The following is a 25545-nucleotide window of genomic DNA, read 5'->3' as shown; positions in this document are numbered from 1 at the left end:
AAATATTATTGCTTAAAGCCCCCTGTATTACACATTTAACTGGAAACAGTCAGAAGCCAACTCCTCAGCTAATTAATCCAACATGAAGAAAACAAATCAGAAAAATCCAAGCCCTTAAACCAACAGTTTAGAAACATAGCACAGACCTTGTAGCCCATCCCTGCCTAACCTTTGTGGAATGAGGCAGAAGAATAACACATTTAATCAATGAAAGATGGTCCTTACCGCCTTATGTAGGAGCTACCTGGTGACTTTAGGGTTGTTTGAAAGCCATCAGGACCACACCACAATCAACACATTTGTGAGGGTGTTCTTTCAACTTCTACATATGACCAAAGCAATGAGGAGTGGTAGGGCTAAGCGGGCATTCTTCTGCCCTCCTGCCCCACCTCAGTTGCAGATGATCATTAAAGCAGTCTCCCCCAGAGTTGTGAGCCCACTATCATTCTGGACTGAAAGTCCTTTGCTCAGAGGAAGCACTTTCTTCAAGAATCTGATTGCACCTTTTTGTGTGTGCCTATTTCTTTGATGCCAGCATTAGCGCAATATTAACTTTCTTCACTCCTCTCTAGGCATACAAGGAAGACAATTCTCCTCCCCAGGTCCCCTGGGCTTTCCTACATCACAGTCTGATGGGTGAAATGTGAGTCTAGAGAAGCATTAATATACTCTCAAGGAAAAAGTTAAAGGCGTAGCTGGAATATTTTTGGCAGGGAGACTGAGCTTTACCAGATGGTGCCATGTTGGCATTTTCAAAAAAAAGAAAGAATTCTTTTCATTTTCTTTTCCTTCTAAAGCCTTATGAGATCCAGGTCCACCCTTGTACAACTCTCACTGGGCCAGCTCTTGTTCTGGGCTACTCAATGGCAGCTCCCAGCAATTATGTGGAGCCAGGCTCTGGCCGTGATAGGCATGTTCTTCTTAGTCTCTTCATTCTCCTAAGGCAGCGTTTGCTGAACAACTTATATGACACCAGAATGAAGAGCCTGGGCCTTTAAAGACAGCTGTTCTGGAGTGGTTGAGAGTGGAATTGGGGCTGTGGAGGAAGTAGCCTGGATGCTCAACAGGTAGTAGCAGTAGTAGCAGTCCAGTGATCAACCTGACAAGCTGATGTGACCAAATCTCAGCAGAACTGACTTTGCTAACTACTTAACATTACAGCTGAAAAGGGGTGAAGGATAAAGATAGGAGCTGAGTCCCTAGAGACACTCAGTGACTTGCCCAAAGTCACACAGCTTGTAAGTGATGGGGTTAAATTTGGAACTAGAGGCTAGTCTGAAGATTCTTTCCACTATTCTTCAGCTGCATTTAAGAATCGGGGATGGGGATAATGGGTAGGGGGAAAACTTACTGGCCAGCTCAAGTCTTTAGATAAAAGAAGTGGCTTTTTCTTGTCTGTGCTGCTTATGCCAATGTTTTCCAGGGCTGAGAACTGCTGATTGAAGATGCAGAGCTCGAACTTTGCATAAGAAACAATCTGTCTGCGCTATGTTTGTAAAGAAATACCCAGAGGACCTTTAATTCCCACAAGTTAGGTTAATAATAAGGCAGTACCGTGCATTCTCTTCCCTTCCTTCCAGCCTAACACCTGCTAGCCAGCTATTGTGAGCATGTATTTCACCTTTGGAGAGTATACCTCATAAACAGACAGTAAAGGATGAAGATGGAGTGAAGAGCAGCTAGATTAATCACAGGCTTCAAAAAACAAACCTAAGCCAAATGTCCTCAAATCCGTGTCAGGACAGGCTAAAGCTTCTTGCCCCCAAAAGAAATCCATCACACTGAGATCTGAGATAGCTTCACTTTTTATAAAAAGCTTTCTTTTCTGATGTCAGGGACTGTCCCAGAGGCAAGAAAACAGGAAAAACTGTGAAAGAGGGATGTTAGGGCTTATTTGCTGCCTGAATGGAGGATTTAACTGGATGGAAGACAGAAGTCCTGGGCAGGGAAGAAAAATGAGTTGTGTCCTCTACATGTTTTGTCAGTGTGGTCTTCCTGCACCTCTCACTGCCTGGACTTAACCACATATCTGTCTCGTTTCACTTCTGATTCCTATTCCACTCCATTCCAGTGTTCTGGTTCTTATAATTAAGGACAACCTTATGTGTGGGTGGAGCAAGAGCCCATTTGAGTGGTGCTGGAAAGATGCCCTTGCCCCCAAATATCTCCCATGCCTAGTGCCACTGCGCCTATTAGATTGGTACAAAAGTAATTGAAAGTAATGGCAAAGAGATAAAATCCACCATTAGTACTTCATGCTTCTGAGTGAAGTATTGCACTCAAATTTTTAAACAGACAAATATTCATCACTAATATCTAAGTGTGAAATCATGGGTCAGATGGATTTCTTCTTTGTCATAAGGTACCTGAAGCACCATGAGATTCCTAGATGTCTAGACAAGAGACAAAGAGACAGACAGAGATGGGAAGAGAAGGGGAAGGACTATGAGGGTATAGAATGAACAGAATATGAAACTAGAACAGGAAAGGAAAGCTGAAAGCGCCAAAAATTAACTCTATTTGCCAATTGTGCAGGGGTATACTCCTCATCATATTCTATCCTTGCTCTGTCCTTCCTGGGATAAAGCTGAGTTGGAGACAGCTGAGATGAGCTACTTGTAGCCCACTCACACCTCTCTTCAGGCCAGTCATCCTGTCTCTGCTTTAGCTTGCTCCTGGAGAGGACAAGGCCATTTGATCTTGCATCTCCAGAAAAACCTTCAACCCCTGAGCCAGGAAGCTTAGTAGAGAGCAAAGTACTTGCGATGCCAAAGGTATGAGCTCAGTCTTCATATGGGCCAGTGAAGCTTGCATAGCCATTACCCAAGCAATGTGCTCCACAGGGACCCAGGCGAGACAGTGTGTCTGGATTTGCTCATACCCATCTCCAAACAGTCCAAAGTGGGCCACCAGCATCATCTTCCTAGACGAAGAACAGTGTGTTCCAAAAGGACACCTTTGATAGTGGAATTCCGATGGGTGAATATATAGCTCCCCACTCCCACCCCCTACCAAGGATTCACACATAAATGAAGTCATTCTGTTCCCACTCTATTTAGTAACCTATCATTACTAACATAAAGCCAACAAGTTGGTTAATGAACACAATCAGAATGGACCCTTTCTCCCATACAAAAAAAAACTCTTTGCAGGAATTTCGAAAATAATCAAGATCTGCTGACCTTGGCAGTTTCCAATAGTTTTCATCTAGCAAGGTGTCCAAGTAAAGTGCATTGCCAACAGTGCAGGAAAACTCATTCCACAGAAGCACACTGAAATTCTAAATGTCACCAGTAGGTTCCATAGTCTTCTACCAGTGATTGAAAATACAGCCTGTATTTTCTCTTTCGTCCAGGTAGGCAGTGTTCCAGCATCCCCTAGTCTCTAACCTCATTTTTCCATACAATAATCCATCAGTGGTGCTACTGATGAAATAAACACCCCAGCCCAGCCCCCAATGGCTAGTGGCATCAACATTTGTCTCAAAAATGGATAGTATTTCTAAAAAAATTTCCCCATTGGGAGAGCTGACAAGACTGGATTTGAAGTGGATGCCTCTCTCCTCTGCTTAGGTCAGACAGAGAGCTCAATTTGTTGCCATAGGTAGAAGTTTCTCTTCTCAAGCTGGCTGCAGAACTGGAACTGAGGACATATTTATTGCTAGAAGCAAATAACAAACCTAAAGGCATTTGCTACCTGTCACAAACCAGGCCAGACTTCCTGAGTTAACTCTGCAGTTGCTAGAGAGTTCTAAGTATTATTTTTCTTTCACTTTTAAAATGGGGTTTTAAAAAAGACTTTGCCAATACTCAAAAATCTCTCTTTAGGAAGATAAAGATGTGCCATTGTTGGGAAAAACTTATTCAACAAATACTTAGGTTCCAACCATGTCCAAGGCACCGTTGGGCTACCAAAAGGTTAATGACATTGTCTCTTGTTTTTCTCTTCAGCAGCTGCATTAGACTTGTCACCCTTGAAGTAACACTTGCTTCTACAAATGGTGCAGATTTGTTTTTCTACTTGAGTTGGGGAAAATTTGACCAGGTTAAACTAACATTCAGTCACTGGCATCAGCAGACACTAAAAAACGACCCAACCCGGTGTAAGTTCTCTAGAGGGCTGCCACTGGGAACTGTATCATTAGAAAGCAATGTGTGCTCTCAACAAGACTTGCTTTTTCAGGCTTTTAGTTAACCAATTTTTTTCACAAGGAAAAATGAATATGAAGAAACTCGATAAACAAAGGTCTCCTAATGTCAGAGATAAGATAGACTTCCAAAAAGCATCATCAGGTCTGACCTGGTTTGTGACAGATAACAAATTCCTTTGTGCTTATTTGCTTTTACCTATAAATATGTCCTAAAATTATAAGTTATGGGATTACTCCTCAACTGCAGTACCATATGGGACTGGTCCTCTTGGTCTCTAGAAATATAATTGCCTCTTTTAGAGGGCAGGAGAAAATCCGGTGTTTTGTTGTCTTTCTTCTTGGGAGGCTCCATGTTACTTAATGCAGGACACTTGGCTCAGTTGGCTTAATTCTATATACACAAACGAATCTGCAGAAATTGAAGACAACTGAATACGGCTTGGGAAACAGAACCCAGGAATAAACTGGGTGTTGTTGGTTACCTTATAAAGAGAAGACTAAGGGAAAGCAATAAATGTTTCCTGGAGTTTAAGGGGCAAAAGGAAGCGAACAGAGCAGGGTAGGACTCTTACCTAATATTGGCAAGGAAAAAGTCTTCAGATTGTAAAAGGATAAACTCAAGGCTGTTATGGCAGTATTAAAGCCCTGGATAGATAAGGAGACAAACAATATGTAACCATTCTAAGTGTATTCAAATCTCTTTCTCAGCCCTAATGAATTTCATTCGCGAGGGGCGGGGCAGTGTGTGTGTGGGTTGATTATTTAGCACTTGGAAAGGGAAGTTGCAGCTTAAAGAAGCAGCATAGATTTTAGGTGATCACTCAGCTTAACACAAGGGGAAAATATTTTACAGGCTGATTTGCAAGATATCATTTTCTATTGAGTCAAGGCAGCCAAGAAAACTGTTGGAATTCTTAGTAATTAGCTCAGCAGCTTGGCTTGAATTCAAAATACCAGCTCTGAAGGGATCCCTGTATCAGCTCCGGCACCAAAAATCACCTCATATTAGGGACACACTGAGTATCTTAGAGATTGTTTTCATCTGTTCTCCCAGACCTATGACATGGAGCACACTTTCTACAGCAATGGAGAGAAGAAGAAGATTTACATGGAAATTGATCCTGTGACCAGAACTGAAATATTCAGAAGCGGAAACGGCTCTGATGAGACATTGGAAGTACACGACTTTAAAAATGTAAGTTGGATGTTTTCCCCCTAAGGCCTTCCACTTAAAATATTAGAGCAGTTGAGTCACTTTAAAAATAGGCTCCATCTAAAACTTGAATTCAAATGAAAAGTTAGCCTCCTCTAGCTTTCCGTTTGAATTCAAATTTTGCTCATCTGGGAGCCAGACAGATCATGGAACTTACTAATAGTGGCTATTTTGGAAAGCTTTATTGTTGTTTTGTCTGTTTTATAGGGATACACTGGCATCTACTTTGTGGGTCTTCAAAAATGTTTTATCAAAACTCAGATTAAAGTGATTCCTGAATTTTCTGAACCAGAGGAGGAAATAGATGAGGTATGTAAGAAGAATAACTGTGGTGGCAAAAGGCATTATTTATCGGATGCTAGCTATGTGCCAAACATTGTACTAAAAGCTTTATTTTTCTTTGACTCTCAAACAATCTTATAGATAAGTACTATTATTGTCATCATTTTCAGATAAGGAAACTCGAACTCAGAACAAAAAGTGACTTGCTCAAGGTCACACAGCTAGTGAGCAGCAGATTGGCGTCCTGAACTCAGACCTTTCAAAAAATTAAAGTGCATAATTTTAGGTGCAATGCTGTACTTTTATACCTGGGCACTCGTTAACATTATGTTGATTTGCTCCAAAACCAAAGATTTCTAGTAAGAGAGATGAGTCAGAGAAACAAAATGAATCTTGCCTCAGATCAACTGTTTTAAATAAAAGAAAGTTCCAAAGCCACCTGGGGTTCTTGCCACTTTTGTCACACTTCAGTATTCACCTGTCTTAAAGATTGTGGTTCATTCACATTACCGTTTTATGCTGGGCTGCTAATGGAGTAATTCACATTTAACCTCACTAGGGAAGACAAAAGCAAGGCAGGTGAACACTGCCATGCGATACATTCTCTAAAAACTCTCTGAAAACACCCTGCTAGGCCAACAACCTAGGGTACTGCTGCAATCACTGAATGGCCCCTGAAAACCTAATGGGAGACAGATGATAGTGCCTAAAATGCAACTATCTGTAAAGCCTTTGAGGCTCTTTATCGTTCCCTGATATTTCGTCTATAATTACAGTATGTTTTTATCAATGGGAGGAGAAGGTAATACTGTGACAGCATATCCCCACTACAGCAAAGAAAAACAAACATTGATTTGGTTGGGTTTGGTTTAGTGCTTTATTGGCAAATCTAAAGTGGAATTATGGCAATGGCAGAGTGATCTTTCTATCAACTATAAAAACCTCTTTCTTTCTTCTCTCTCTCCCCTGTTCTTTTTCACTTGTCTCCCATCCAACTCCCTCCATCTTGATTCTCACCTACTCAATCATCTTTTTCTTTTCCTTTTTCTTTATTTGGGGATGGTGGGTGGGAAGGACATTTTTTCTTTCTCTTACCCGAGTCTTAGAGCTGTCATTGGCTTCCATTTTACTCTTTATTGCTACTGGTTTCCTCAGGGCCAGAAATATTACAGACCCTCGTTACTAGAATTTCCAAGAAAACAAAGAATGTTTCCCCAAAGATGATGCTCTGCTCCCAACGTCTATGGTAGTAAGAAAGTTTGGAGATTTTTTTTTAAGTAAGCATGAGTTAGATGCATCTGAGGAATAGATCAATTTTCAGGATATTAGAAATGACTATAGAAGGCAAAGGTAAGACAAAAGGAAAATCAATAGAATTAAAAAGCTACTATACACAATCACATATGCCGATTACCTATAGAAAATAATGTAAGCATTTGAGTAGGCCAGTGAGCAATGAGGACCTGAAGTAATATAATAGGATTTATTTTTCTGAAAGAAATAAAGGCAAAGGGGGCCAGGTGCGGTGGCTCATGCCTATAATCCCAGCCCTTTGGGAGGCCAAGGAGGGTGAACACTTGAGGTCAGGAGTTCAAGACCACTCTGGCCAACATGGTGAAAACCCATCTCTACTAAAACAAAACTAAACAAAACAAACAAACAAAATTAGCCCAGCCTGGTGGCATGTGCCTGTAATCCTAGCTACTGAAGAGGATGAGATGGGAGGATCGCTTAAACTTGGGAGGTGGAGGTAGCAGTGAGCCGAGTTCTCACCACTGCACTCCAGCCTGGACGACAGCGCAGGATTCAGTCTCAAAAAATATAAATAAATAAAAAATAAAGTCAAAGACTCATAATGTCTCATTTTGGCTCTAATTTAGTCTTCAGTTAATGTCACCAAATATTTTAAATAACACAAGTATTCATTTCATGATAGTAAGAATACTGTACCTTCAAGTAAATCTTAGTTTTTATATTCACGACACAGATTTTTTTAAATGAGACAAATTTGTGGTCCTGAATGACAAAAACCCTCTTCTGTACTTCTCTCCACACTGTATCCATGGCACGTGCATTTTAAACATGCAGAGCAGGTATATAAATAGCCCTGATTTTGCTAACAAAGCTAGTCAGCATACCAATCTCATTTTATACAATTCATTTCAGTGCATCTCAAGGTCGTTACAGACTCAAGGACAAAGGTGCTAAGACTTTACAATTGTAAACGATTCCAGGAGAAATTAGTAAGAACTAGGTATACAACACGATTACCTCAATACCTAGAAACTGAAGAGAAAGTGGCATCCTTCACAATATAAGAAAAGCTGCTTAATGCAAAAACACTCTGAGATAAACTCTAAGCATATACAATGAAAGGAATGCAATAGTAGGAAGGCCAGTGAAGTCATAAACTGGAGACTTCACTTTAAAACATCAAAAAGGCCGGGCGCGGTGGCTCACGCCTGTAATCCCAGCACTTTGGGAGGCCGAGGCGGGTGGATCACGAGGTCGAGAGATGGAGACCAACCTGGTCAACATGGTGAAATCCCGTCTCTACTAAAAATACAAAAAATTAGCTGGGCATGGTGGCGCGTGCCTGTAATCCCAGCTACTCAGGAGGCTGAGGCAGGAGAATTGCCTGAACCCAGGAGGCGGAGGTTGCGGTGAGCCGAGATCGCGCCATTGCACTCCAGCCTGGGTAACAAGAGCGAAACTCCGTCTCAAAAAAAAAAAAAAAAAAAAAAAAACATCAAAAGACATCTTTTGTACTATATCTAGCTACCATCAATAGACAAATCTTGTAAAACCAAATACTAGATTCCATTGTTAGTGAATTAATCTCACCAGTTTGGATTATAGGATTTTTTTTCAGCTTCAGGTCAAATCCTGCTTGCCACCCAAGCTGCAAGCATAAAATAAGGCAGGCTCACAAGATTTATTTATAAAAAAAGAAAGCAAATGTAAGTCACTCAGGGTTCCAGAAGCTCAAATTAAAACATACACAGACCCAGGGTACCCTGAAAATTATAAAGCACCTTTCCGACTTTGAATGAAATTGTAACACAGAAGGCTCCTATTTCAGCCAGCAGCCTTGCTGTTAGACCCAGGAGAGAGGAAGGATCAGTTGCTAACTTCCTTAAGGGCACCCACTGAATGCAAGGTAAAGAGCTAGTTTACCAGCAGCCCTAGGATCAAATTGTTACTCACACTCAAAATATATTGTTTTCCAGCATCCCATAATGTCTCACTTGTTCTATTAATTTCTCTGCTGATCCCCACTCTAAGCTATTTTCTTCTTTCAGAATGAAGAAATTACTACAACTTTCTTTGAACAGTCAGTGATTTGGGTCCCAGCAGAAAAACCTATTGAAAACCGAGATTTTCTCAAAAATTCCAAAATTCTGGAGATTTGTGATAACGTGACCATGTATTGGATCAATCCCACTCTAATCTCAGGTAAGACATTTGCATCCTCATCCTCCTTCTATTTTCTAAGGCAGCAACAGGTTAATGTACCCAGCATTTAGAGGCTACATTTCTAGGAAAACAAATGATCAGTTTGTATCTTCTTGGCTGAGTCTATATATGCTGACTGCCAGTGAGGAAAGAATTTTTCACAGCCAAGTTATAAATCAGATAAATTAATGCTGACAGGCTTTTAAATACCCTAGCAAAGGTAACACCACCCTAATGTGACTAGTGATAGTAAAAAGCTAATCTGTCCTTCTTTGCACATTTATAGTCATTGCAGTCGGGATACCAGACTATTGCTCAAACCATTATTGGTCCAACCTAGGAACAGAAGAGAGAAAAGCGAAAGCAATGCTCTGTTGTCCAGAGGATTCTCTGTCAAGTGGTGGCATTTTCCTTAGAAGATAGGACAAGCACTGCAGTACAAATTTCTTTGTCATTGTTTTAGGAATTACGATAAATGTAGTTGAGGGCTAGAGGTCCAGAGTTGAAGAGCCCAGCCCTCAACTTCCAGTCAGCCCATAGAGAAGGTAAAGGCCCCTGGATGTCTTAGTCTGTTTAGCTAACATGGAGTTTGACCTCCTTCATTCTGCACAGCATAGACTACTCTATTACCCAAGAGAGGTTATTCCTACCAATGTAAGCATCTGTGGGTTCTCTTTGGAGATATAAGAAAGGAGACTAAATGCAGTGTGGTATCCTGGACTGGAGGCTAAATCATAAAAAGCACATTAGTAGAAATACTAATGTAATCAGAATAAAGTCTATAGTTTAGTTAATAACATTGTACCAACACTCCTGATTTTTTATTATTGTACCATGGTTATGTAAGACAACATTAGGGGAAACTGCCTGAAGAATATGTGAACTCTGTACTATTTCTGCAAATCTTCCATAAATCTAAGATTATTTCTAAACAAAAAGTAAAAAAAAAAAAAAAAAAAAAAAAGTAAGACAAGAAACATAAGGGAGGTGGGAGGATGTCAAATCAATTCAGGCAACCAAGAAATATTTATTGAGCATCTATCATGGGTAAAATTCATCATTGTAGGAGATACGGAAGTCCCCTGTCCTCAGTTTTTAATTTAGTATGCTAGTAAGGCAACGCAGTAAATGTTTAGTGCCAAAAAAGCAGACAAGTCTGTGTATGTAGAAATGATCAGACTTGTTTTGGAAACTACTCTAAAATATCAGCTGAAGGAGCTTGGAAAAGTGGTCCGTGCCTAAATGATGCCAGTTAGAAGACACAATGATGAAAATCTCTATCCCCAGCTGCTATTCCCCCAAGCACTTTCAGGAACATTTGCAAGGCAGTTGCATCATAACTTTGCATTTATTATCTTAGTTTCTGAGTTACAAGACTTTGAGGAGGACGGAGAAGATCTTCACTTTCCTGCCAACGAAAAAAAAGGGATTGAACAAAATGAACAGTGGGTGGTCCCTCAGGTAAAGGTAGAGAAGACCCGTCACGCCAGACAAGCAAGTGAAGAAGAACTTCCAATAAATGACTATGTGAGTTATGTTTATATAAACTCTTGATAGAAGAGAAAAAAAGAGCCCTCACAAAACGTACTGCCCCTCAGATCACAATCATTGGAAGGAGAATGAGCATGGCTTTAACAAAAAATGTTTAAGAAACTTGGACTTTCCAGGAGGCTCATTCAAAATCAGTCTGGATCTCTGTAGATATATCTCCATGATCAGGCTAAGGAGCTTAATTTCACACAAGCCCCCAACTCATACAGTCTTCTAGTTCTCCCCTGCTTGGTGAGAACTCTTGCTGGTGAACCTTCCTCTCCCACCCCCAACACTGGCTTCTTCTTCTTTCAGACTGAAAATGGAATAGAGTTTGATCCCATGCTGGACGAGAGAGGTTATTGTTGTATTTACTGCCGTCGAGGCAACCGCTACTGCCGCCGCGTCTGTGAACCTTTACTAGGTTACTACCCATATCCGTACTGCTACCAAGGAGGACGGGTCATCTGTCGTGTCATCATGCCTTGCAACTGGTGGGTGGCTCGCATGCTGGGGAGGGTCTAATAGGAGGTTTGAGCTCAAATGCTTAAACTGCTGGCAATATATCATAAATGCATGCTATTCAATGAATTTCTGCCTATGAGGCATTTGGCTCCTGGTAGCCAGCTCTCCAGAATTACTTGTAGGTAATTCCTCTCTTCATGTTCTAATAAACTTCTACATTATCACCAACAGCCTGATTGCTGCTGAACACACTGGGTAAGTGTTTGCTGAGAATATTCCCAGCAATTGTAATGAAGCAGACCTGTCTAACATGGATGACTATGTTGAGGCTCAGAAAACAGTGCCCCGAAATGAAGGCCTCAGAAGCAAAAGTTTTGCTCTGACCTTCTGCCTACCAGTCTCTCAGTCCCATAGAAACTAGAATCCCTCTTCCTCAAGGCGTGTCATAGAAACCAGAATCCCTTTTGTGTAAAGCCAGCCATTAAACCCAAAAATATTACTGATTTTCCCTCCACTTTTCTGTGTAAAAGCTGGCCATAAGGAAATTATCTGACCTACCTTGTTTGGCTGTAGGTCATAAGACTCCCTTCCCAGAGAGGATCCATCAGGTTTGGAAGTAGAAAAGGTCAAAGCATAATGATACCTAAATACCATATTTTACTCTGCTGTATTAAGACAGTGGAAATAAGGGGCTGATGACAAAACGTCTCCATAACTGATGCATTAAAAACATATCCTTTTGTGCATAGCCCCAGTGTTTAATTATATGAAAGACATATTGTGAACTTGCTTAAGTATCAATTAAGCTGCTGGACAGGCAGTGAGTCACAGCAGGGCAACACTAAAATATTCCAAATGTACAGACTCAGCAAAGGAGAAAGCTAAACTGGCAAAAAGGGTCTCAGGCTCTCCTCCTATAAACAGGAACTCAACTTAGGACAAATTCAACAGTCCATAGCCTTCGCATCTGGCTTCTCTTTAGATCAGTGTCTGATTAGATACCTTTCTAAGGCAGTTGTCTAAAAAAAAAGAATCCATGAATATTATTCACAGAAACAGGCATCATAGGAAATTACTGAGGTGAGAAATCAAATGGGATTTTCTTCCTAAACCACAAAAAACCTGCAGTATACCACTTTCTTAACGAACAGGTAAGGCCTCTTTCCCAATCACTTTATACTTTGCTTGGAAAGTGGTTAAAGCGTAATGTTAACCTTGATGTCCCAGCCAGTTCCAGTTTCAAAATTCATGCTCTACCAATCTGTCACCCCTTCTAGTTTCATTTGAAGGTAGCATCCTTCATTGCTCAACTTCAAAGTTATTGTATCATGAAAATGTCTGTCTGGAATTTTCTATCAGAAAAGTATTTTCAAATAAAATATTCGCCAAGATGCCTGCGGGCCAGGAGTCATTTTCTCCCACTTAAGAGTTGAGGAAATTTATAGAAACGGCTTTGACCAAGGTTGAGTCAAGATGAGCCAGTCATTAATTGGTCATTAGCATACATGCCATACTTGGATTACCAATTTTCACAGAATGAGAGCACAATAAAATATATCTAACAATGCAGATTACTGAAAATCTTTCTAATCGATGATTTAGAAGAAATTTGGTTGTTTTAGAGTACTTTATAACAAGCATTAATTTATAGTTTAAATAGCAAAATGTAAAAGACATGAAATGACTTTGAGGTTATATGAACTTCATGATGTTTCTATCATTTTTTAATAAGACTACTCATTTTTAACATTGCTTTCTTAGATCAGCCAATAATTTTATTTATTTTTTTCATTTGTTTTATTTTTCCATAGGTTATTGGGATACAAGAGGTATTTGATTACATGAGTAAGTTTTTTAGTGGTGATTTGTGAGATTTTGGTGCACCCATCACCCAAGCAGTACACACTGCACCCTATTTATGGTTTTTTATTCCCTCGCACCCCCCACCCTTTCTCCCAAATCCCCAAAGTCCATTGTGTCATTCTTATGCCTTTGTGTCCTCATAGCTTATTGTCCACATATCTGTGAGAACGTACAATGTTTGGTTTTCCATTCTTGAGTTAATTCACTTAGAATAATAGTCATCAGTTTCATCCAGGTCACTGCAAATGCTGTTAATTCCTCCCTTTTTATGACTGAGTAGCATCCCATCATATATATGTGTGTGTATGTGTATATGTGCATATGTGTGTGTGTGTGTGTCCACTCAATGATTGATGGGCATTTGGGTTGGTTCCATGATTTTGCAATTGTGAATTATGCTGCTATAAACATGCATGTGCAAGTATCTTTTTTATATAATGACTTCTTTTCCTCTGGGTAGATTCCCAGTAGTGGGATTGCTGGATCAAATGGTAGTTCTACTTTTAGTTCTTTAAGGACTCTCCACACTGTTTTCCATAGTGGTTGTACTAATTTACATTCCCACCAGCAGTGTGGAAGTGTTCCCTGCTCACTGCATCTACATCAACATCTACTGCTTTTTGATTTTTTTTTATTTCAGCCGTATTTGCAGGAGTAAGGTAGTATCACCTTGTGGTTTTGATTTGCATTTCCCTGTAGATCAGCCAATAATTTTAAATTCCTGAGACACTCAAATTTATGCAGTCTATAGTATACTATATATACCATGCTCTATGAGGGATATAAATGAAGTATAAAACATCCTCCCTATTTCCAAAGAAAGATGAGACACCCAAAATACATAAGCTCTAACATAGGAACTTATACACAACTAACTACTGTTGTATATGCTACGTGCCTGTGTGTGTGTGCATGCGCGCACACACACACACACACGCACACACTCTAAGAGGTATAGATTATTCCATATCGCATTTTAGGGCTCAGCGTTCCTACTCACAGTCTTTTAATTCAGGAAGCATTTCTCGCTCAAATGAGATACCTCAACCTCCAAATAATTTCACAGTGGGAAAGTGTGATCCTCTTAATGAGTCAAAAAAAAAAAAAAAAAAAACAAGGGCATGCTTAAAGAGGCATTTAAATTATCACATACTTAGCAGGGTGTGGGGGTTGGGAACAGCATAGCAAACAAACAAACCCAAACACACTCATCTGTCACTTCAATTTAGGCCCAGACCAGGTTGGAAAGGAAAAAGTGTAATATCTCTCTCATCACAGATTTTTACGCCTCCTGTGAATCCTGTGTAGAGATATCTTACTTCATGCCTTAAGATTTCCCTCACATCCACCCCACTGAGCTGCCTCTCTTCCTTACACTCTTCTCTAAACCCAGCCTCCTCAAAGCGCAACATCAAATAACTCTGACCTCCCAAGCCAGAGACCTCGCAGTAATTATAATGTGCCCCTGTCACCCACTCCAGTCTCTTTTGTTGCCAAATCTTTTCTAAACCTTCTCCACCAGATTATTAGGTCATTTGTTACAACTTCCTCCCTGCTGAAGTTCCCAGGTTGTAGATGGAAACTAGCATAAATGCTTATACACAAAGTTTGTTTTTCACTCATAGATTTCATTAATGCCATTTCCTTTCCTGTGTCTATAATAGCTACTTATTTACTACATTAAGGATCAGGCCTCACATTCAAAACCTTCTGCTTCAAACCACCCTACACTACCACCTTGTATCTCTTTTTTCCTCCCACTACCCTACCTACTGCTCTTGCTTTACTCAGGCACTTTAGTTTCATGCTCTGTCCAGTCATCCCATCTCCTTTAAAGGCTTGTCTCTCACTGATTTGAAGAGATTTTTCAAATCCCATTTTCCTCTTGCCTGAACATGGAATGTAAATTCTCTTTACTTCAGTCTATGCCTGTATAAATTCATATAGTCATTCCTTGGTATCTCTGGGGGATTAGCTCCAAGACCCCCATGGATACCAAACTCCTCGAATGCTCAAGTCCCTGACATAATATGAAGTAGTATTTGTAGATAACCTAGACACATCCTCCCTTATACCTTAAATCATCTCTAGATTACTACTTATAATACCTAACACATGTAAATGCTATGTGAAGCGTTGTTATATTGTATTTTTAAATTTGTGTTATTTCTTATTGTTGTATTATTTTTTGTTGTGGTCTTTCCACATGCTTTATATCCATGGATATGGAGAGCTGACTGTAAATCACTCTATGCACTAACTTCTTACATATGATTTTAATGTGCAAATTCTACAAGAAAAGGGCCTATATCCTTTCCCATTTTGCTCTGTCTAGAACCTGGCACAGTATCTAAAGCATATAGGTGGCCTTTAAATGTTGTGGTGTGTGTATGTGTGTGTGTGTGTGTGTGTGTGTGTGTGTGTGTGTTTTAATTGAGGGCAATGAGAAAGAAGATGGGGAAGAAGATAGAAAATAAAGAAGAGGCTGTAAAAGAGCACAGTTACAAAGCCCAGTCAGAATATTATTTCAAAAAGTTGGCCTTGAGTTCTGTTCAAATTTAGGATACAAGCTCTCATTTTACTTAAATTCATTTTTTCATTCCTCATCTTTTGACACAGTTGAATTCCATAAGTGTAAGGAATTCCTCTAATCTCAGAATGATCAAAAGCATAGATGATTGCCCACAGCTTGATTATTTCCATTATATGAATGCAGACTTTTGGCATTTCATCTCAATTTTCAATGATTCTACGTATAAAAAAGAAAAGAAAGCCAAAAAGCACATCTGCCATGAAATCACAAGAAATATCATATTACCTTTCAGATTCCTTGAGGATCTCAATTCCAATCAAGAAAAGTCAGGTGAGGCAAAGCCATCCATTGCTCACACTCAGCATAAGGACACTATGCATTAGTGTGCTCAGCACCTTCCTGCACACCTAAAATGGCTCTTTGGCAGGACTAGGGGCAAGGGAAATCTATTTTGAGGCTTTATATATGAGGCTCACTGTCTGGCTGAGTCCAAAACTGTCACTTTGGCTCCTAGAGTCTAACGCTGAAAGCTTACTGAGATAAATATGGACCTTCTCATTCAGGCTGTCAGGAAATGCGTGGATCTATTTTATTTATACCCTTAAAAATGATTTCATTTTGGCTTTCCTTCTTTGAAGAAGTTTAATTCTGGGGCTTAATTTTGCTGACAGCATGCTGTTCCTAACAAGAAAGAAAAGTAGTTCCATATTAAAAACCAGGTATAAATGTATACACAAAAAATATTGTTCCCGGCATTCCAAAGTCCTGCTCCTAAGTCTTCTCTACTCTCTTTAATCAATTTGCATGAAAGCTCCTTACCCAATGACTGCACTGATAATTTATTTAGATCAATATTCAGTTCCGGCATTTGTAATCCAGTAACTGGATAGTCACTTGTCTACTTACTGTTTTGAAATTTGTGTTTCATTGTCTATCTTCTCTTCACAGCACACTCAGGCCTATTGTTCTTGCTAAAGGGGGTCAGAAAGAGAGAGGCAGAATGAACCAAAGGAAATAGACTAAGCCACAATAAATTCCTCAACCAAAACAAACTAACAACAACAACAAAAAAAAAAAAAACAAAAAAAAACAGCATCTCCATAATGCTGAGATGATCTCTGCCTGACGGTGATATTAATATATTGTTTATATTTATCCTTCCCTGCTGATGCTATCATTTGCCATTCTGATTTTTCCACTAACAGCAATATTGCTTCTGTTCTTACAGAGATGTTGCCTTCTAAAACACAATTAAGGCTCACAACCATATCAGTCATCAGTGAGCCAAAAGCAAGACACCTGCCAAGGGCAAGGGATTTAGGGTACAGGCCCTAGCCATAATTGAGTTGCTGAAGTAGAGAGTAAAAAAGCAGCAGTGCGACTATTTAGAAATAAAGCACAAGGATTTGAACTTGTTTATTTTGCCAAGGAGCCATGTTGCATGTCAATACACAAATTCACTGTGTCCACTGAAATTTGTTCTTAAAGGTGGGGGTTGTTTCTACACAGCAATATTGCTCCAGCCATGTGTATCTGGTGAGCCACTGTGATGTAAATCTTCCATGTTCCCAATAATAGCTTTTGATGTTTGGGTTATGCTAAATCATATCATGCTGAATCAGAATGGTTTGTGGTTGACCTTTTATATTTCCTGTTCCTCCAAACCACTTCTCTTTTTGAGAGTTTCTTCTTACCAGGGCATGTCAATCTAGGGAAATTGTTCAACTAATATGATCAAAAGGATATGAAGAACCCAGAAACCTGCTAGAAACTGTGATACGGCAAATAGAAAATAGGTTATCCTCTTTGTCACTAGTCATTTACAAAATATTTTGCATGATAAAATCTGCACTTTTTTTTTTTTTTTTGAGACGGAGTTTCGCTCTTGTTACCCAGGCTGGAGTGCAATGGCGCGATCTCGGCTCACCACAATCGACGCCTCCTGGGTTCAGGCAATTCTCCTGCCTCAGCCTCCTGAGTAGCTGGGATTACAGGCACGCACCACCATGCCCAGCTAATTTTTTGTATTTTCAGTAGAGATGGGGTTTCACCATGATGACCAGGATGGTCTCAATCTCTTGACCTCGTGATCCACCCACCTTGGCCTCCCAAAGCTTTTTAAATACTGGAAAGCATCAGCCGGGTGCAGTGGCTCAGGCCTGTAATCCCAGCACTTTGGGAGACCAAGGCTGGTGAATCACAAGGTCAGGAGTTCAAAACCAGCCTGGCCAATATGGTGAAACCCTGTCTCTACTAAAAATACAAAAATTAGCCAGGCATGGTGGCGTGCGCCTGTAGTCCCAGCTACTCGGGAGGCTGAGGCAGAAGAATCGCTTTAACCTGGGAGGCGGAGGTTGCAGTGAGCCAAGATCATGCCACTGCATTCCAGCCTGGATGACAGAACAAGATCCTGTCTCAAAAAAAAAAAAAAAAAGAAAGAACAAAAGTGAGAGAGAGAGAGAGAGAGAGAGAGAGAAAGAAACCAAATTCTTTTCAGAAGGATTCAGGAGAGCAGGAATTCTTCACGTGCTCTCAGAGACCAAGAACTTCTGTCCCTCAATAATCAACAGTGATGGTTTTCTCACAATCAGCCTATCAGTTATGCTCAGAGATCTGAAAAGCCTTGATTTCCCAAAGATATTTGTCTTACTCTTAAAATTAAGTTCAGCTGCATATGAAAGGAAATCCCAAAACGATGTAACTTAAAGTAGAAGTAGATAGTCTAGGTTATCCAGTCAACTGACCCATGTACCTAAGGGTCTGTTCTACCATCCTCAGTATGTAGTTTTCATCCTCAAGGTCACCTAATGGTCAAAGATAACTCTAGTTCTTTTGTTTTTTGTTTTTTTTTGGTTTTTTTTTTTTTTTTTTTTTTTTTTTTTTTTTTTTTTGACGGAGTTTCGCTCTTGTTACCCAGGCTGGAGTGCAATGGCGCGATCTCGGCTCACCGCAACCTCCGCCACCTGGGTTCAGGCAATTCTCCTGCCTCAGCCTCCTGAGTAGCTGGGACTACAGGCACGCGCCACCATGCCCAGCTAATTTTTTGTATTTTTAGTAGAGACGGGGTTTCACAGTGTTGGCCAGGATGGTCTCGATCTCTTGACCTCGTGATCCACCCGCCTCAGCCTCCCAAAGTGCTGGGATTACAGGCTTGAGCCACTGCGCCCGGCATGATAACTCTAGTTCTAACCATCAAGTCTACATTCTAGATTGGCTTCAGAAAGAAGTTGGACACCAAAAAAGCACACCACCTAACTTTTAGGGAGACTTCCACTTAAACGTCACAAGCCTGAACTTAGTCATATGGCCAAACATAGCTTCAAAGGAGACTGGTAGTATTCTTCATTCTGGGTGCTTCGTCACTTCAAATGAAATCAAGATTCTGTCACTGAGGAAGAGGGTGAGAAGACATGGTGGAGAAGGTAATTGGCAATCTTGACAACATCTAGTAACTTGTCACAGGATCTAGAAACCCTACTATTAAAAAGTCATCCTTTTTATATTAAGTTGCTGTCTCTCAAATTCTCTGTTAAATGTAAATACATTATTTGGAAAGTGATAAAACATTAGCAAATTAGGGCCCATTCTCATATTATTACAAACCATTCAATGAGATGACCTTTTCTCTGAAGAATTAGAGCATAAGTAAAAAGAACTAAAAATCCTAATTGAAAAATAAATAAAGGATAGGTTAATGGAAAGCATCTAGAGGATTCTGTAAAGTCAAGACACTACAGGTCAAAAGGCTGAGGGTGGGGAAAGGGCCAAAACCAATTTTGTTTACATCACAATTTTGCTGTAGACAAGCCCCACACATTTGAGTTGATATAATGGTATGGAATTGCTACAGTCTACAGATATTACCCAAAGATAGTATATCACAGGGCAAACAATTCCACTTATTATCTTTTGCAAGATTTTTGTTTTTAATTTCTACCAACCAATGGGGAAAAGTGGTACTGAGAGATATAGAATTGATTGGATAAGGGAGGGAAACAAAACTTTCTAATAACTATAGCTCTTGCTCTTGAATCAAAATAGAGCACCATTCTCAAGAAGAGTATGAGGACAGGCTTTTCTTTTCAAAAATCCCCATTAGTGTTTGGAGTAAGTCCTTTATAAAATGAATATTATTCATGAAAAGGGTTTTGATTAGACAGACTTGAATTGACTAGAGAAAGTTCAAGTTCTACATTATGGGGAATCAAAATGTGTCTAGTAGAACAGAGTAAATTTCATTACACATCATACACAGAGCAGATGTGAGAATCTTAGGCCAGACAAAACAAGTTCTATTTTACTGTCGCCCAGGGAAATTTCCCTTTTCCTTCAAGTAGCCAGTAAGCCACACTGCTTTTTCTAAATCTTGATTTTTTGCACTATCAGTGGATCCCATCAGTCATGGCAATGAATATGGCTTTGGAGATAATAAAAGGCTGTAACCAATTTATAGACCAATCCCAATATAAACTTTTATATTCAGAGAAATTACAATGCCTATTTAGGCCACTAGAGAAAAAATAAAGAAAAAAAATACTAGTTTGAAACGTGTTCACAGTATTCAGGCCAACCAACACAAACTGATTCCCTACAGCACATTCATTCTGAGCACTCAATAAACATTAACCAACATTCCCCAGTGTTCTGACTCAGTATTACATTTAGGCATCGTAAGAATGAAGGCTACTTTAAGTACTGAGATTTTGCTTCACAGAAATTCTATTTGTCTTGATATTTAATCAAATTCTTTTTACACTAAACCTTCTTTTCCCAGTGCCTACATTTTATTAATCAACTGGTCCTTCACTTTAAGCTTATGAGAAGTTGTACAGAAAACAGTGAGAAAAGTTTTCTTTCATTTGAGGGTGTTATTATCATGATCTCAGATATTTTGATTTGGGGGACTTGAGGGAAGGTAAAAGAAAGCTAATCCATGTTTTAGCTGTTCCCCAAGCCCTCCAAGCTATTGCCCGTCCAGTTTCCTTTTAGATGATAATTAAGCAGTCTGCTGCAGCTGAGAAAAAAACACCTCAAACTGCAGAAAATTGAAATCTATGTTTTATCAGGCATGCAAGTATTTCCTTCCAGGTGTCTAATTCCACATGCCAAAGCACGTTGTTTTCAAAAATAGAGTAATTCAACATCTCACAGTTTTTCTTACACATTTCTGTACATTTCATACCCTATTCCAAAGTGTTCAGTTGGAGTGCAGTTTACTCATGAAAGAAGCGCTCTATTTCACTTTATGGAGTGACATGTCTAGGAGACCATATTTTTTACTTATAAAAGTTTTAGATGGGTTTCATTCTACGTCATCTTTGAACAATGAGTAATCCCACCCTGAGGGTCACATTCCTACCCCACACAGAAGTGGCCCTTGTCTGTAATCATCCAACCAGAAGGATAAGATTTCCATACTAAAGAGAAAAAAGACCATCTCAGACTTCTTTGTTATACAAAGCTTATCATCAATAGACTGACTGTGCTCTCTACTGGTAAAATCAAGAGCTACAACTAGTATCAAAAATTTACAAAACCCTTATAGAATTAGGAATTCAAAAATTGTTTACTGTGCCCAGAAATAGGATATCTTGGCAATTGAGTTCAAAAATTACAGGAAAAGATTATTCTTTAGCCTGAGAGCAGAAGCAAGGATAGTCAGAGCAGCTCCAGGATCAAAGTGAATACAGATTCATATACTCATACCATTTGATATCATTGTCAGTATGTTACTAGTTGCTTAATGTGTTCTGACCAAACACAGTGGTCCAGTGGTTCTCAAACTTTAGTCCGTATCAGAAGCTCCTGGGTTGCCTGTGAAAATACACAGACTTAGATCTGAGGTCCAGAAATTCTGATTCTGCAGCTTTGGGATGAAGCTCTAGAATTTGCAGTTTATTAATTCTTCCCTCCCCTGGTGATTCTGGTGCAAGTGGCCCAAGGAATACATTTTGAATAACATTTATAGATTTTGCAAAACACCCTTGTCAGAGGTGTTTGAACAAGAGGAGCTCCATCTTGAATAGGGACTGGGTAAAATAAGGCTAAAACCTACTGGGTGGCATTCCCAGACGGTTAATGCATTTTTAATCACAGGATGAGATAGGTGGTCAGCACAAGATACAGGTCATAAAGACCTTGCTGATAAAACAGGTTACAGTAAAGAAGCCGGCCAGAACCCACCAAAAACAAGATGGCAATGAGAGTGAACGCTGGTCATCCTCACTGCTACATTCTCACCAGTGCCATGACAGTTTACAAATGCCATGGCAACGTCAGGAAGTTACCCTATATGGTCTAAAAGGAGAAGCATAAATAATCCACCCTTTGTTTAGCACATAATCAAGAAACAACCATGAAAATGGGCAAACAGCAGCCCTTAAGGCTGCTCTGCCTATGGAGTAGCCATTCTTTATTCCTTTACTTTCTTAAACTTGCTTTCACTTTAATCTATGGATTTGTTACAGCAAAGGAGTCCCAATCCAGCCCCCAAGAGAGGATTATCGGATCTTATGCAAGAAAGAATTCAGGGCAAGTCTGCAGTGCAAAGTGAGAGCAAGTTTATTAAGAAACTAAAGAAATAAAAGAATGGCTACTCCATTAGACAGAGCAGCCCCAAGGGTGGGTGGTTGCCCATTTTTATGGTTATTTCTTGATGATATGTTAAACAAGGGGTGGATTATTCATGCCTCCCCTTATTAGACCATATAGCATAACTTCCTGATGTTGTCATGGCATTTGTAAACTATCATGATGTTGGCGGGAGTGTAGCAGTGAGGACGACCAGTGGTCACTCTTGTCGCCATTTTGGTTTTGGTGGGTTTTGGTCAGCTCCTTTACTGCAATCTGTTTTATCAGCAAGGTCCTTATGACGTATATTTTGTGTTGACCTCCTATCTCATGCTGTGACTTAGAATGCCTTAACCGTCTGGGAATGCAGCCCAGTACGTTTCAGCCTCATTTTACACAGCTCCTATTTAAGATGGAGTTACTCTGGTTCAGACACCTATGACAGATTCACCTCAAATTATTTATTGTGCAATATCCAAGAACTCTCTCTTGGGGTCTAGATCAAGACTCCTTTCCAGGAACACCCTGATAGTGTGGTCAGAATAATTACAAACTAGTATGTCAGCAATATTATCTTCAGAACTATGATCTCTGGTGGGACTGAAGGAAAGCCTTTCGTTTCCTTGGTCTCATAGTTGCCAGCTCTCTGCCTCCACCTGTTTTACTGACTCCTGTTTGCTGTTTGAGCAAAGGAGAGTATTTTTAATTAATAATAATAATAATAACTAACACTTATTGATGGCTTACTATTTGCCTAGCACTAAGTGCTTTTCTTATATTAATTTAATCCTTATAGCAATCCTATGGATGAGGTAGAACTATTATTATTCCTATTTCACAAATAAAGAAACAGAGACATAGCCCAAGATTACACACCCTGTTAAGTGGCAGAGCCAGGATATGAAGGCAAGCAGTCTTCTCCAGAGCTCATGTACCTAACCATTCTCTATACTAACTATATACGTTTCAAAGGGAAAATACTAGCCTTCTTCTCTTTGTGATTATATTTTGACTTTACCCACTAAGGTACAAAATTATTGTGAGAGAAAAAAGGTTTTAAAATGTAGTCCTGGCCGGGCACGGTGGCTCAAGCCTGTAATCCCAGCACTTTGGGAGGCCGAGGTGGGTGGATCACGAGGTCAGTTGATCCAGACCATCCTGGTCAACACGGTGAAACCCTGTCTCTACTAAAAGTACAAAAAATTAGCTGGGCATGGTGGTACGTGCCTGTAATCCCAGCTACTTAGGAGGCTGAGGCAGGAGAATTGCCTGAGCCCAGGAGGCGGAGGTTGTGGTGAGCCGAGATCGCGCCATTGCACTCCAGCCTGGGTAACAAGAGCGAAACTCCGCCTCAAAATAAATAAATAAATAAATAAATAATAAAATAAAATGTAGTCCTTTATCAGTGGCTTACTTGATCAAGTTCAGTTTCCCTGAAAAGTATGTGATCACGACAATATCCACTATGTCAGAGGCGTTCAAACCAGAGTAACTCCATCTTCAATAGGGGAATGGGTAAAATAAGACTGAGACCTACAGGGCTGCATTCTCAGGAGGTTAGGAAGTCTTTGTCACAGGATGAGATAGGAGGTTGGCAGGACTGGTATCCTGCTGATAAAACAGCATGCAATAAAGAAGCAGGCCAAAACCCACCAAAACCAAGATGGCAACAAAAGTGACCTCTCGTCATTCTCATTGCTCATTATACATTAATTATAATACATTAGCATGCTAAGAGACATTTCCAGCAGCACCATGATCATTTACAAATGCCATTGGAACATTCAGAAGTTACCCTATATATTTAGAAGCAAGATGGAGTCAGAAAAAAAAAGAAGTTACCCTTTATAGTCTAAAAAGGGGAGGACTCGGTTCAGGGAATTGCTTGCCCTTTCCCTGGAAAACTCATAAATGATCCCCCCATTGTTTAGCATATAATCATGAAATAACAGTAAGTATAGTCAGTCAAGCAGTTTATTATGCTGCTGCTCTGTTTATGGAGAAGCCATTCTTTTTTTTTTTTTTTTTTTTTTTTTTTTGAGTCTCGAATTGTCACTGGGGCTGGAGTGCAATGGCAAGATCCTGGCTCACTGCAACCTCCACCTCCCAAGTTCATGTGATTCTCCTGCCTCAGCTTCCCAAATAGCTGGGATTACAGGTGCACACTACCATGTCCGGCTAATTTTTTGTATTTTAGGTAGAGACGGGGTTTTGCTATGTTGGCCAGGCTATTCTCAAACTTCTGACCTCATGATCCGCCCTCCTCAGCCTCCCAAAGTGCTGGGATTACAGGCGTGAGTCACCGCGCCTGGCTTTATTTTACGATTTTATTTTATTTTATTTTTTGAGATGGATTTTTTGTTTCTTTACTTCTCTAATAAACTTGCTTTCACTTTACTCGCCCCAAATTATTTCTTGTGTAAACTCCAAAAACTCTCTCTTGGGGTTTGAATCAGGACCCCTTTCTGGTAGCAATTACAATGCTTTTATAATGCTTTCTGTGTTCCCTGCAAATTCTTTGCCAAGACATTGAAGCAACATTTCTAAAGTCACCAAGGAGTTGATGGTAGCAGTGAAAGAGCCCAGGGAATTTCACTGCAAAATATGTCACCCTGCTGTGTTGATTATTTTAAATTAAAGGCCTTTGAAGGTCAGTAGATACTGGAAGGGGTTTTAATCCTTCATCTGCATTAAGACAGAACCTGCAAAAAAGAACACAATTGCCTTCCATTTCTTCCCTGAAATTTCATTATCTATCCCAGGAAAGAAGACGGAGGAATACGGCCACACCTGGCCAGACTTTTTACAAAATGTCTGTTTCTCAGGCTCATTCAAATTCTAAAGAATCATTTACAAGTTAATTTCTGTCTCCCAGGCCCATTTATTCTCCCTAATAGTTATTTACTACCCCTCAAAAGAATTGCCTATGTTCCCCATCTCCTCCTCCCTTATGAAGAAGGGTATATACGTCTCTGGTCCTCATAGGTTGTTGGGTAATCACACTTCGATGATTTCCCCACCCTCTTGTGCGTGTTAAAGAAATTCTATATGCCCTTTTCCCCCATTAATCTGTCTTGTGTCAGTTCATTTTCTACGGCCCTTCAGATGGCTTTCTCTCTTCAACCCTACAGCAGAGATCTCTACTCCTTTTCTCCCCTCCCCACCCAATCCTTGCATATTCAATCCCTTTACATACGAGTTTGATTTGAGTAGCATAATATGCATAGCCCAGGAATGGCCATGTATGAAAGATATAAAAGAACAAGCTGTGTATTAAGCAAACTTGTCATGACTTTTGGAAACCGTGCTAGTGCCCAGTAGACAAACAATATAGTTGAAGACGTCAGGCTAGACAAAAGAGGTGTTCTCTTTACTGTTGTCATAATAAATCTCTCTCTGAACTTTACTTGGCATTTAGGTATATTAGGCCTTCAAGTGCAGACCTTTAATTTCTTCCCTGTCTTTTTAAACGTCACATTAAAT

General features: G+C 39.9%; 1 protein-coding gene across 1 annotated transcript; it reads left to right on the top strand.

Annotated features, from left to right (window-relative positions):
• Positions 1-4957: 4957 nt before the first annotated feature.
• On the top strand, positions 4958-11782 carry TNMD (tenomodulin). The gene is made up of 5 exons (XM_003940121.3): positions 4958-5345; positions 5571-5672; positions 8948-9101; positions 10462-10628; positions 10947-11782. The coding sequence occupies exons 1-5, from the start codon at positions 5214-5216 to the stop codon at positions 11154-11156; spliced, it is 765 nt and encodes a 254-aa protein (XP_003940170.2). The 5' UTR covers positions 4958-5213; the 3' UTR covers positions 11157-11782.
• The last annotated feature ends 13763 nt before the right edge of the window (positions 11783-25545 follow it).

This window comes from Saimiri boliviensis, chromosome X (assembly GCF_048565385.1).
Source record: "Saimiri boliviensis isolate mSaiBol1 chromosome X, mSaiBol1.pri, whole genome shotgun sequence".
NCBI lineage: Eukaryota > Metazoa > Chordata > Mammalia > Primates > Cebidae > Saimiri > Saimiri boliviensis.
This window is presented reverse-complemented; position numbering and strand designations above follow the sequence as displayed.